Source organism: Erpetoichthys calabaricus, chromosome 15, assembly GCF_900747795.2.
Source record: "Erpetoichthys calabaricus chromosome 15, fErpCal1.3, whole genome shotgun sequence".
In the NCBI taxonomy this organism is placed as follows: Eukaryota; Metazoa; Chordata; class Cladistia; order Polypteriformes; family Polypteridae; genus Erpetoichthys; species Erpetoichthys calabaricus.
Window position 1 is genome coordinate 14795407 of NC_041408.2, and position 14088 is coordinate 14809494.

Here is a 14088-nt window from a genome sequence, read left to right on the forward strand (position 1 = left end):
GCATATCATCCCCGAAACCCCACCAAAGCTATCTCAGAATCAAATTAATGAAACAATGAAAGATAATAAAGGTCACAACAACAGCTAACCTCCCAGAAGAACAGCAAAGAAAAAAACTGTAAATGGTGTTAAAATGTAGAGGTGGCAAGAAGAGATCTTACAAAGTTAAACGTGCCAGTAGCTTTGTGGCCTCCAGACATTGTTACAGATCAGAGTTCACTACTCCAGAGAAAGTGGAAATCTTTAAATAGGCCTCATTAAAGTTTAAATGGTCACAACCTCACAGGCTCATTTTATCACTAGGACATGTGAAAAAAAAACAGCCTGTTTTGTGATGCATGTTCACATTTATTGCAATGAGAAATAATCTTAAATCACTAAATAACTTATAAAATAATTTTATATTGACCGTATTTATTATGTGTAACGAGGTTGTGCTATGATGGATTTGACAAATGTGATTGGCTATCTCTGCGGTGGTCTGGCACCCTGCCCGGGGTTTGTTCCTGCCTTGCGCCCTGTGTTGGCTGGGATTGGCTCCAGCAGACCCCCGTGACCCTGTGTTTGGATATAGCGGGTTGGAGAAGGACTGACTGACTGATTGGCTATCTCCCTTTAAAACAGACACTTGGTTTCAGGGCCACCTTGGCTGCATAGAGTCCTGATTAAGAGTGGATGCTTAAGGTACCAGCTGTGAATATTTTAAGCTGATGCTCTGCACACATTCTGGTATGTTTCCAAATATCAGCTGTCCTATAATATGTTAAACTGAGCAGCTGCTTCAGATGAAAAACTCCAGCAACTACCAAGAAAACCGAAATTCAGCTGCTCACCAGATGGTGGCAGAATCAAACCAACAATATAAAAAAACTGAAACAAGCTACAGCAATAGAGGTGCGCATCTATAAAAATGTTCAACAGCCGGAAGCAAAAATTAGATCCATTAGAACAGCACTCCGAAAAGTGCCTGGGAAAGACAGCCAGGTAGTTATGAAGTGCTATTGAATTATCCATCAGCATGCTGAACAGCTTAAATATTGCAGATTTTTTTTTATTTTATGTATCAGAGATAGAAAGAGGTGGGTGGTGTGCCCCCCCGATATCTGCTTCATTGTAGTCCTCTCTCAGCACTTTCCCTGCATTACAGCAACATTTCTGAGCATGTGTCACATAGGACAGACACATGTGCAAACCTACAACAAAGTGTCTACAATCATGGCAACAGCAAACGGTACAGAAAACAAAGTAAGTTGTTTTATAAGGTAAAATGAACACATACATTATTCAAATTTGGAATCATCAGTTAATCTACCTTTCATGCCTCTGAGGATATGAAATGAGCACCTAGAGGAAAACCACTGCAGCCATGGGAAGAATATGCAAACTCCACACAGACTTTGGTCAAACCCAGGATACTGCATTCACGAGGCAGGAATTCTAACTATGCTAAAAATATATAATTACGTGATCTTCGTTTATTTAACCTACACTGTATTCTATGCTACCGGACAGTGAGGGCTGGGTGGTCTTGTGGCCTTGGAACCCTTGCAGATTTTGTTTCCTTTTTCTCCAGCCCTCTGGAGATTTATTTTTGTTTCTTCTGTCCTCCTGACCATCGGAGCTTACTTTATTCTTTGTTACTTAGTATTGCCTAATCTTATTTTTATATTTTTCTCTTTTCTTTCTTCATCTTGTAAAGCACTTTGAGCTCCATCATTTGTATGAAAACGTGCTAAAGAAATAAATGTTGTTGTTGTTACACTTCCAAGGGTAATAATGTTCTGTCTCTTTTCATTTGCCATTTTCTTGCCACTACCACTGGAATTTACAACTTTCTACAGCATAAAATTGTCCAACTAGTACTTCTGAAGGCGTAGTAACACAGTCTGTTACAACTCTGCTTTAAGACACACAGAGGGCTTTTAAGTACTCAACAGAAGTTGGGACACCTGTGCAAACTGTTTGCTTCAACTAGCAAAGCTTAATTTAGTTTCATTGCTACAGAATATCTGTAGGTTTTAACCTATGAATTATTCCCTGAAAAAGGCCTATTTGTAATATTCTGAAATTGCCTTTTTTCAGTTTTTGCTAACCTAAATTTTAAATTGAAACCTCTGACAGTTTGCTGCTTACCGTTTCACCATTTTAGGTTAGTCATTGCATTTCAACTGATTAAATTTGAAAACAAACTGGAAAACTGAGGTGTTCTAAAACTTTTGATGGGTAGTGTATATATAAAACAACAAAATGTCTGGCATCTGGTGTCTGTCCAGCATCAGTCTATGACTGGCATAATATACTAAACCATCCATTGTCCGCCAATGCTGGACGTATCATTATAGTAACAAATACATTCAATATTCTTCATTTAAACCACTGCACAAATATATTTCTCAGAAATGTAGTACCTTACTTATTCTCTTTACATACTTAAATTTAAAAGAGAGTTTACTCACTGGTGCTAAGGATATACAGGTAAAATTCCATTATAGCGAATATCTTTACAACGAAATTTTCATTACAACGAAGTATTTTTATGGTTCAACAGCTTCCCCATTTGACACGAGTCTATAGAAATCTCGTTACTACGAAGTACATTCAGCAGATAATTTCATTATAACGAAGTGCACAAAAGACCTTGAAATGCCTGAATGAATCATCCACAGAGCAGTTAGTTCAGTGGCCGCAGCTCAGTTGTGCACAACGATCCCCAAACAGAAACACTGTCATTTTTTTTCTTTCTTTGAACTTTCTTCGTATTGTTTTTTTTTTGCCTTTTTTTTTCCCGTTTCCTGCGGTTTTCAGTGATACCTTTTACTTATTGCTCATCAACATTTGAAAAACATCCATTGGAATTAAACTCATTGTCACCCTCCTATAGAAACGGCAGACACGGAAAAACGATAACAGTTCATATTAGAAAAAGAAAACTTTAATTTTTCGCAGCTCTCGATTGCTGCAAAAAGAAAAAAGATGTTCCCAGTGAATTTCGCTATCGACGATGTCAACTTTCTTGAAAGACAGAGCAAAAAAAAAAGTAGAAAAATCTTGGGTTGCAAACGTATGTGAACTGCTGCATTTGAAGATGTCGAAAAAGCTGTTTTTATGTGGTTCACTGATGCTTGCTCAAGAAACATTCCTATTAATGCGGCACTCATTCAAGAAAATGTGAGGTTTGTAAACTCTCTTGGGACCTCCCACAACTAGACAGCAAGCCGAAGAGCATCCCGAAGTGTGAACTCTGCGTCTGTATGGGGCAACAGGAGGCTCACAGATATGCTGTGTCTCTCCGACAAAGTAAACAGAAAAGATCTCGATGGGTGATGCAAGGTTAGGAGCACGTTATTTGTAAATGCAGATACTGTAACAGGATTACTTGATCACTGACCTGGCCATGATCCTGCCTGACTGCTATATCTGTGTATGGCAGATCACGCTACGATAAATAACTGTGCCGTTCCTGTTTCAAGCTGAATAAAGCTGGTTTTGCTAAAGTACTGAGACTGGGGTGCAAGACAGGGACTTATAGAGCGACCCCGATCTTTTATGATTTGCTTCTGTGGCGCTTCACTGCAGCAAAGTGAGCCTCCTATTGCCCTGCCCCAGTAACGGAAAAACAATCTTCCACAGACACTGCAATCGCGCTTCAGGACGCACTTCAGCGTGTCATTCCCGTTGGGTGGGGAGTGGGGGGTTTCAAAAGAGTTCAGAAACCACATAAAATGAAGAAGAAATAATGATTCGGCTCCTGACTGATAACTGTGCTGCCCACAACATGCTTCCACATTCAGATAATGTTCGCTTTGAATACCTCCCACCCAATTGCATGGCAGCGCTTCAGCCATTGGATTTAGGCATCATTCGCACCTGAAAGTGTATTATCGCAAGGAAATGCTGAGAAAAATTCTCATCAGCATAACTTGCAGGCAAGAGGAGATTAAAATTAGCGCGAAAGAAGCTATTGAAATGATTGCAAACGCCTGGATACAAGTTAAAGAAAGCACTATACTGTAGTAACAAATACAGAATCTCGTTACAACGAAATATTTTTTAGGTCCCTGGGAGTTTGTTATAATGGAATTTTACCTGTATAAAACAATTTACACAACACACCAAACATATGGACTGAACTGACATTCATAACCACTATGTAATCTTATCTTCTCTTCTCTCTATATGTAAAATGGCAAAACATCTGGTATTTATCCCTGGCCGGACATAACATAGTAAACCACCCAGCATCCATCCATCCATCCATGGGTGTAACATGCTAAACTGTCCAGCATCAGTCAGTGCCCAATCATAACATAGTAAACCTTTAAGTGTCCGTCAGTACCCAGGCATAACATTGCAGTGATCATCCAGCGTCCACAAGAAAATATTGCGGAAAAATACTTATTTTGAATGAATTTCCTCAGGAATTAATAAAACCTAAGCTGTATTCTTTTTCGGATGATAAGCAATTAGAACATGAGAAATGAGTTAAAAAAAAACAAAGAGCAGAACAAAAAAAGAAAGGCAAGCTAGAATGTTGAATGAGAAAAGACAGCAAGAAGAATAAGAAAGTAAAATGTAAGGGCTGGAGGGTCCAATCAACAAAGGCAACAATAAGCACCAAGAAAGAAGGATGTAAGGGTTGGAATATCTGATGAACAATGGCAAAAAGAATCACAGCACAAACAACAGACAATTTCATCCAACTGTTAATGACGGACTCCATACAGGTTTTGGCCCATGTTGTTTTAGGAGTTTACTTTTGTGCTGGTGCATTACATCCGCGAATGGAGAAAGAAGACAATTTATCAAAAACACTGCATAAAAATAAATCTTTACTGTTTAACATTTATACTTAAGATTACATATTTAGTTTCATGCTAATTAATAACAAAAAATATTAAATATACAATGAATAAATTTTTCACTTGACACTTCCAATAACATGGACACAATTTCTGTTATAAAAAACAACTCTGACTTTAATAGAAACTGCATATTCTGTAATCCTAACATCACAACAACATATAGACTCCCTTGTCCTATTTTTTGTACTTTAATTCACTTTCTATTTACTAAACAGGCTTTTTCTCATGTTTCTATGTTTTTTTACACAACCAGGTAAGATACTGCAGAATGAGGGGGACTTTTGTGGAGAATGATCAGCTTCGATCTCTGAATGGCATCCAAAACCAGTGCCAACCAACCATGCCCATTTTAAATAGGGTCACTAACAACAACCATAGTGCCATAATGTTTTGAAGAGCTTGAGTTTTAAAATACCTTTTGAATAAACAAGAATAAAAAGTTAAGCTATTGCAATGTTTTCCAGTTTGTAACAACTGTGCAATGCAACCATTTCCATATCATACAACATTCTTGCAAGAATCCATGATCATGGCACAACATGCTGTTAAATAACTATACTTAATAAACTGCCAACTTGGTGTTTATCAACAAATTCTTTTTTAGAAAGGTTAGATACAATTGTAAATTGGTTCATTTTGAATGCAAAAAGGCCACATATTAAAATGAGGATGGCATGTCAGAAGCTAATTTCCAGTTTTACCACTGAGCCACTGACACTTTTGGAAGGAATCAGAAAGCAACAAAACTGTACCTCCTTGGCTAGCTATAGTAAGCGTTTGTTCACCCTTCCCTGCATGCGTTGCTCTGCATTCTACTACTAATCATCACCAATGTACCAGTAACCAGTGGTATAACATTTGCTCAAATTAAAATTCCACCACAGGAGACATTTTAAATCATAGACATTATTCTCAGCTAAGAATATATAATTACGTAATCTTCGTTTATTTAACCTACACTGTATTCAAATCATGGGAGTCACTAGGTAAATAGACTTTAAAAGATCTAGTATTTTGAGGCAGTAACACAGTCATTTGTTGGAGACTCTAAAGTGTTATAACTATAAGTCTCTAATGTACTGTGGTAGACGACCAGGGATCCTGCTGCACTATCCTTCCCTGGCCGGAAGAGGGCAGCCCCCCTGGATTCCATCAGGGCCACGGAAATGGAGCTGGGAAGCTCAACCCTGTGGGGACCTGTGACCACCACCAGGCAGTGCCTGGACGGTCTTAGAGCCCTGGAGGACAGCACTTCTGCCACACCAGAAGACCATCACCGAGCACCTGGAGCACATCCGGGGCGTAATAAAAGGGGCCGCCTCACTGGATTCGACAGCCGGAGCTTACGAGAGAGGAGAGGAGGCGGCCTGAAGAAAGAGAAAGGACTGAGTAGAGTGTGGTATTTTTGTGCACTGTGTTGGTGTTGTGTGTCTGGTCTGTAAATAAATGGTGCGTGTTTTGTACATTTGGAGTCCGTGCCTGTCAGTGCCGAGGCTGATCTTTCACAGTACTAAAGTACTACATATTCAGCTACAATGAATAATTAGTGTTAGATACTGAGCCTATTTCCTACATATAGTAAGGAACATAAGTATTTGAACACCCTGCGATTTTGCAAGTTCTCCCACTTAGAAATCATGGAGGGGTCTGAAATTCACATTGTAGGTGCATTCTCACTGTGAGAGACAGAATATAAAAACAAAATTCAGGAAATCACATTGTATGATTTGTACAGAATTTATTTGTATTGCACTGCTGCACATAAGTATTTGAACACCTGGCAATCAGCAAGAATTCTGGCTCTCAAAGACCTGTTACTCTGCCTTTAAGAAGTCCATCTCTAATCCACTTAGTAATCTTAATTATTAGTACCTGTCTGAGCTCTTTAAAGACACCTGTCCACCCCACAGTCAGTCAGACTCCAACTACTACCATGGGCAAGACCACAGAGCTGTCAAAAGACACCAGAGACAAAATTGTGGACCTCCACAAGGCTGGAAAGGGCTACGGGGCAATTGTTAAGCAGCTTGGTGAAAATAGATCACCTGTTGGAGCAATTGTCAGAAAATGGAAGAGGCTAAAGATGACTGTCAGTCTCCCTCGGACTGGGGCTCCATGCAAGATCTCACCTCGTGGGGTATCACAGATGATAAGAAAGGTGACCCAGAACTACACGGGAGGAGCTGGTCAATGACATGAAGAGAGCCGGGACCACAGTTTCAAAGGTCACTGTCGGTAGAACACTATGCCGTCATGGTTTCAAATCATGCATTGCACGGAAGGTTCCCCTGCTCAAGTCATCAAATGTCCAGGCCCGTCTGAAGTTTGCCAATGACCATCTGGATTATCCGGAGGAGGCATGGGAGAAAGTCATGTGGTCAGATGAGACCAAAATAGAACTTTTTGGTCTAAACTTCACTCGCCGTGTTTGGAGGAAAAAGAAGGAGGAGTTGCATCCCAAGAACACCATCCCTACTGTGAAGCATGGGGGTGGAAACATCATGCTTTGGGGGTGCTTTTCTGCGAAGGGGACAGGACGACTGCACTGTATTAAGGAGAGGATGAATTGGGCCATGTATTGTGAGATTTTGAGCAACAACCTCCTTCCCTCAGTCAGAGCACTGAAGATGGGTCGTGGCTGGGTCTTCAACATGACAATGACCCGAAGCACACAGCCAGGATAACCAAGGAGTGGCTCCGTAAGAAGCATATCAAGGTTCTGGAGTGGCCTAACCAGTCTCCACACCTAAATCCAATCGAAAATCTTTGGAGGGAGCTGAAACTCCGTGTTGCTCAGCGCCAGCCCCGGAACCTGACAGATCTAGAGGAGATCTGTGTGGAGGAGTGGGCCAAAATCCCTGTTGCAGTGTGTGCAAACCTGGTCAAGAACTACGGGAAACGTTTCACCTCTGTAATTGCAAACAAAGGCTTCTGTACCAAATATTAACACTGATTTTCTCAGGTGTTCAAATACTTATGTGCAGCAGTGCAATACAAATAAATTCTGTACAAATCATACAATGTGATTTCCTGAATTTTTTTTTACATTCTCTCTCTCACAGTGGGAATGCACCTACAATGTGAATTTCAGACCCCTCCATGATTTCTAAGTGGGAGAACTTGCAAAATCGCAGGGTGTTCAAACACTTATGTTCCTCACTGTATGGTTAGAGAAAAAATAAACTTGCAGGGATTTGTTTTCTTGGCGGGATAAGACTGTATTTGCACCACGGTGCAGCCCATCTGAAAATAGGAGATACTGCTGTGAGTAAAAGCAAAATATCGAATGTGATAATCGACAAGAGTAAGCTAAGTAAGGCAGAGCAACAACTTTGTTCTGCATAACCCTGAAAAATAGACATTTTGTAGAGTCACAAATTATTAACATCAATAAAACATTGAATGAAATGATTGGTTACTTTGGATTCTACAGTTATTTAGCAGATATTCAGCAGCCTGATTTGAATTCACGACATAATAAAAGAGAAACAACAGCATTTCCATACCAAGACCTTTGACTAATGTGTACCCTGAATATTGTTTAATGCTGTGTATTTTTTTAATTGAATTTATTAAAAGCATACAACATTTCATACAATCAAGTCAAACTTAACAAAACTAAAATCAAATCAACCCTCACCCATGCTGTGAATTTTTTTACTGTAGTACATGCTTCACGGTACAGCTGTATTGTGTTTACATATTGTTTTTATTTGGTTATGCTTTATATACTTTTTTTAACTTAGTGCTATTTTTAATTTGTTATTGACAGTGCATGCACAAATATGCTGTAAATAACCAATAAACCTAAAAATAAATTAATTAATTTTCTGCTTTGGCATGTGTCACACATGTGTGCATGGGAAACAGCTGAAGGGCCTAAATAATAGTAATTCTACACCAGACCAGGGGGCGGCGGTGTGTGCTAACTGTCTCTCTCAGTCTCTTGCAGACCATTCCTGGGAAATCCTGTTTGATTTCGGCACCACTGATGACATCACTTCCCGTTCCGCCGCCAATAATGATGCGACTTCCAGTCATGAAGACATCACTTCCTGTTCTAGTGCCAATGATGACGTCACTTCCGGTCACAAAGACGTCACTTCCACTTCCGATGCCAGTGATGTCATTTCCCCTACTCTTGCTTAAAACGGCCATTTTGTCTCGAGGCCAGTCAGTTCTGTTTTGGACTCTATTCTTTGCACATCATGCTTATTTCAAATCAACTTTTTGTAGCCAGGAAACAATATATGGGTGGCTGCCCCAAACCTTTATGATGTTTATGACTTATTCTTATGACATATGTTACTGGCAAACAGTCTCAAAGACAGTGCAATTTAAATTATTAATGAATGTCTGCAAAAAACATTTTCAGGTTTAATGGTAAAATATTACGAGTAGACAATGTGCATCATTTAACAATAATGGTCAAACATTAACAGTAAATGTCATACATTACCAAAAAACATTACATTTGCAGCAATTATGATTACATTATACGCTTCTTACCTGAAGTTGCATGACCACATAATTAAACTTTTCGTTCCTTCCACAACCTATGAACCTGCAAACATGGTCTTTTCCTAAAAAATAAAAGAAAAATATGCTGACATCATCCAGTCTTTAATCGATCTGTCATTAATTTATTATCAAAAAAAACTTTCATACTTGTCGTATAACAAAACACTTAAATTGCAGAATACCTTTCTAATGACAATATAACTTTGTCTTGGGATCACTGTAATATATTGTATGCTACTCAGTGATGAAATATTCAGGTCTGCACTTTTACTAACTTGACAGATATTATGTTAGATGCTGTCATAACTTTAAATGGTTCATTCTTCCAGTTAGTGGGGATACTAACCACATTACGTGACTACATCCATCCATCCATCCATTTTCCAACCCGCTGAATCCGAACACAGGGTCACGGGGGTCTGCTGGAGCCAATCCCAGCCAACACAGGGCACAAGGCAGGGAACCAATCCCAGGCAGGGTGCCAACCCACCACAGTACGTGACTACAAAATGTTTGAAGTATTATGTTGTATCCAGCAGGGGGCGCTCACGCCCTGGGGTTATTTATTATTGCTCTTTATTAATGCAGAACAGACTGAAACCATATACCCGTCCCACTCCATTCCCATGCAGCTCACTTGGCTGAGGCAGAGGTACTTTATTTCACGAAACAGTACAACATTCAGCATCCATCCATCCATCCATTATCCAACCCGCTATATCCCAACATGGAGAGAAACAGGCTTTCACAAATGGCAGCCTCCATCGTCCCTCTGGAACAATGGCCTCTCAGCCAGGTAAAGGAACACACACCATCCCTGCTGGGATGCCTCGCATAAATTCATGCACACTTATCAATTGCTTCGTCTGTTCACACATTACATTTTCGCAGGCTGGGTCAGGCCTACTTTAATCAATAAAATATCCCTGCCCATGAAATTGGTATACACGTAAGATTTAAATCAGCACACTCCAGCCACACACCAAATAGGGCAACTATCCTGCCGTGCTGTGTTCCAGTTGCTTGTTGCTTATCTTCTTGTCATAAATCCCCCCACCACCACCACCACCACGAACAGCCAGCTTGTCTCACATATGTCTTTTTCGGTCAGCTGGCTTACCTAAATAAATGTGTCGGGTTTCTGCTCTTATAAGTAAAAGGAGATACAATGAAATAAACAAAAGCTAGCTACTCCAAAAGCTAGTCCACTACAAGTACACACAAGCACACACTCACACTGCAAAAATGTTAAGTCACCGATTAATATTTAATTCACTTGCATTTACTTTTGTATAGCATTCTTCTCTGAGTGAAGATTCAAATAACTTGAATATAACACGTACCCTAATTATGGGAGAAAAACGCAGCATCAAGAGAAAACCCACATGGCCACAAAAAGTACAAGCAAATACATTCAATAACAAGTAGCAGTAAGGCAGAAGGGCTAACCACTGTGTCAATGCATCAATGAGGCGACAAGATGTTTTAAATGTGTTTTGCACAGTAAGTGGTTATTCATTGTACTTTCATTACTTTTACTTTTTGTTATGACATAAGAACCAATACAAACGCACACACCGGCATACCCTTCTGCAGTCTGTTTATTTAACATGTAAATCTGTACGAAGTCCAAGACAAAGTCTACGATATAGAAGACATGGCTTTCTAGATAGTCAACCCCAATTTAACTATCAATCACTTTCTTGATGCTCACTTTCAGGAATTTTCCTTCATATTTTTGTGATGCTACTTAATTCTCAGCATCTCGATTTATACTGAAATAACACGTCTTCTGAATTCATTCAGCGTTTATGTTTTATTAATTAACTGCTATGAAAGACCTGTACAGTAAAGTGCTTAAAATACCCACTCATTATTATTTCTTAATCTTTAAACACTAATTTATGTGAATTAATATTTTGAATAGCAAATACTCCAGGAAACATTTAATGCATACAAATAAAAGGGGAAATTATCCATGTAATTCTGGGACTGACAATGGCATTTTATGATCATTACACATTTTTAACCAACAACAGCAAACATTCTAGTAAATTTTTCATGAATAGTGTACAAGTTTCATGTTTGCCTATGTATCTAAGAAGTTTCTTGATAGACCTTTCTACAGTGAACAAAACCTTAATGGACTTAACAGGAGGTGCGAGTGTAGCAGGTAAGAGAGAGGGCCCAATTCTACATAACGGTTAGAAACCCCATTCTGCAACTGACCATAAAGGAGTCTGCTGTACGCTGGCTTAGCAGGATGCTCTGTAATCTGACCAAACGCAGGTCTGAGTCCCACTGCCGCTACCTCAGGGGGGTTGAGTAGCTGAGATGGGATTGTTGCCCTGAGCAAATTCTTCAGCAGAGACAGCGCTTTACATGTCCAGAACAGCATTTTTTAGCTGGAGCACAGAGAGGTTATCTGACTCGCTCGGGCCAATATACTGAGTTAGAGCCAGAAAGTGAGCCGATCATCTGGTGTTTTAAAGTCCAGTGCCTTTGCCCCTGTGCTTCAGTCTCCACCAAAGACGGGGAAGGCCGTGTTACTGTTTAGCCATTTATCAAGGCTCTTAAAGATTACCAGGACACTGTTTACCGTCTAGGAAAACACACCTTATAGCTTTTAAAATTCAGTTATGTATGAAAAGTGCCGTAAGATAAAATATACAGTACATTATTGTGCTTGCTTTTAATACAGAGTAATGCAAGAGTTGAATTTAAACCCTGGTCCAATGTACACCTAGAATGTGTCTGAGTCTCATATCCTTCTGAGCTTATGCTGTTATTTTATTATTCACTACGATAAACATATTTTTGTTTTTTTTTATATAACACTTAAGAAAATATGTTATATTTTAAGGTATAATCATTGTTCTATTGTAAAAGTTCTTAGTTTCCTGTTGATGTATCCAATTAGATTATAAATTAGACCATTGTTTGGCTAACTATGGGAATAAACGTCCAAAATCTCACACATCTCTTAAAATAATAATAGTACATTTAAAAAGTCACGTACACCCTAAGCTAAAAGGACTTCCTAATTAACCTAGTGGACGGGGTTAAATTGTGGTCATTCAAAAGGTATCAATGTTTGTCATGTCCTGTTAGCAACTGGGTGTAGCCAATCATGTTAAAAGTTTTCTTTTTTTTTTTTTTTTGTTGCATTTTATTAAAATCAAATAACATTATATACAGGCACGTTTTGTAAGAATCTGATTTTTTCCAATTTCAAATAGTATATAATATCAGTTACCCACTGACTTAAAAGAGGTGGGTTAGGATTCTTCCAGTTGAGTCAGACAAGTCTACGTGCTAATAGTGAAGTAAAGGCCATTACAGTTTGTTTGTCCTTCTCCACTTTAAGCCCATCTGGAAGTACACCAGTTTTCTGATTATGCAATGAATTCCTTTTTTTGAGTAGTGATCTAATCAATGAATTGTATAAATATAACGCAGAGGGCACTCTTTTCTTTGCAACACTGGCTAATAAAGTATGTCATTGTCTCTTGCAAGATTTAGATAAAGAATAATGATTGACGCTTTCTCATGCTTGTGTTTTATTGCTTAAATCAGGGCATTCCAGTGGATGTCCATTAAAAAAAATTTCTTCCACAGAAACACCCAGCAATTACCGTGGATCACATAGCAAACTACTGGGATAGCCAACCTCTCTTTTAGTAAGTAAATTTGTATAGTTTACAGCATTCCTCAAAAACAATCACATCATAGGCAAAAGTACACCATGCTCAGCAACTAACTTGTGGTCAGCAGCACAGGAGCGCCACAGAGGACTGTACTTTCTCCAGTCCTGTTCAGCCTATATACATCGGACTTCCAGTACAACTCGGAGTCCTGCCACGTGCAAAAGTTCGCTGATGACACTGCTATCGTGGGCTGCATCAGGAGTGGGCAGGAGCAGGAGTATAGGAACCTAATCAAGGACTTTGTTAAATGGTGCGACTCAAACCACCTACAGCTGAACACCAGCAAAACCAAGGAGCTGGTGGTGGATTTTAGGAGACCCAGGCCCCTCCTGGACCCCATGATCATCAGAGGTGACTGTGTGCAGAGGGTGCAGACCTATATATACCTGGGAGTGCAGCTGGATGATAAATTGGACTGGACTGCCAATACTGATGCTCTGTGCAAAAGAGAACAGAGCCGACTATACTTCCTTAGAAGGCTGGCGTCCTTCAACATCTGCAATAAGATGCTGCAGATGTTCTATCAGATGGTTGTGGCGAGTGCCCTTTTATGCGCAGTGGTGTGCTGGGGAGGCAGCATAAAGAAGAAGGACGCCTCACGCCTGGACAAACTGGTGAAGAAGGCAGGCTCTATTGTAGGCACGGAGCTGGACAGTTTGACATCTGTGGCAGAGCGACGGGCGCTGAGCAGACTCCTATCAATTATGGAGAATCCACTGCATCCACTGAACAGGATCATCTCCAGACAGAGGAGCAGCTTCAGTGACAGACTGCTGTCACCGTCCTGCTCCACTGACAGACTGAGGAGATCGTTCCTCCCCCACACTATGCCACTCTTCAATTCCATGGGGAACGTTAACATTATACAAAGTTACTGTCTGTTATACCTGCATTGTTATCACTCTTTAATTTAATATTGTTTTTTATCAGTATGCTGCTGCTGGAGTATGTGAATTTCCCCTTGGGATTAATTAAGTATCTATCTATCTATCTATCTA

At 39.7% G+C, this 14088-nt stretch overlaps 1 protein-coding gene across 1 annotated transcript in view; it reads right to left on the reverse strand.

Moving 5' to 3' along the window:
* Positions 1 to 14088, reverse strand: part of LOC114666065 (tau-tubulin kinase 1-like) — a 162603-nt gene that overhangs the window by 103051 nt on the left and 45464 nt on the right. Inside the window, exon 5 of the mRNA XM_051919541.1 lies at positions 9372 to 9445. Within this exon, the coding sequence (XP_051775501.1) occupies positions 9372 to 9445 (74 nt within the window). The remainder of the gene's footprint in view (positions 1 to 9371; positions 9446 to 14088) is intronic.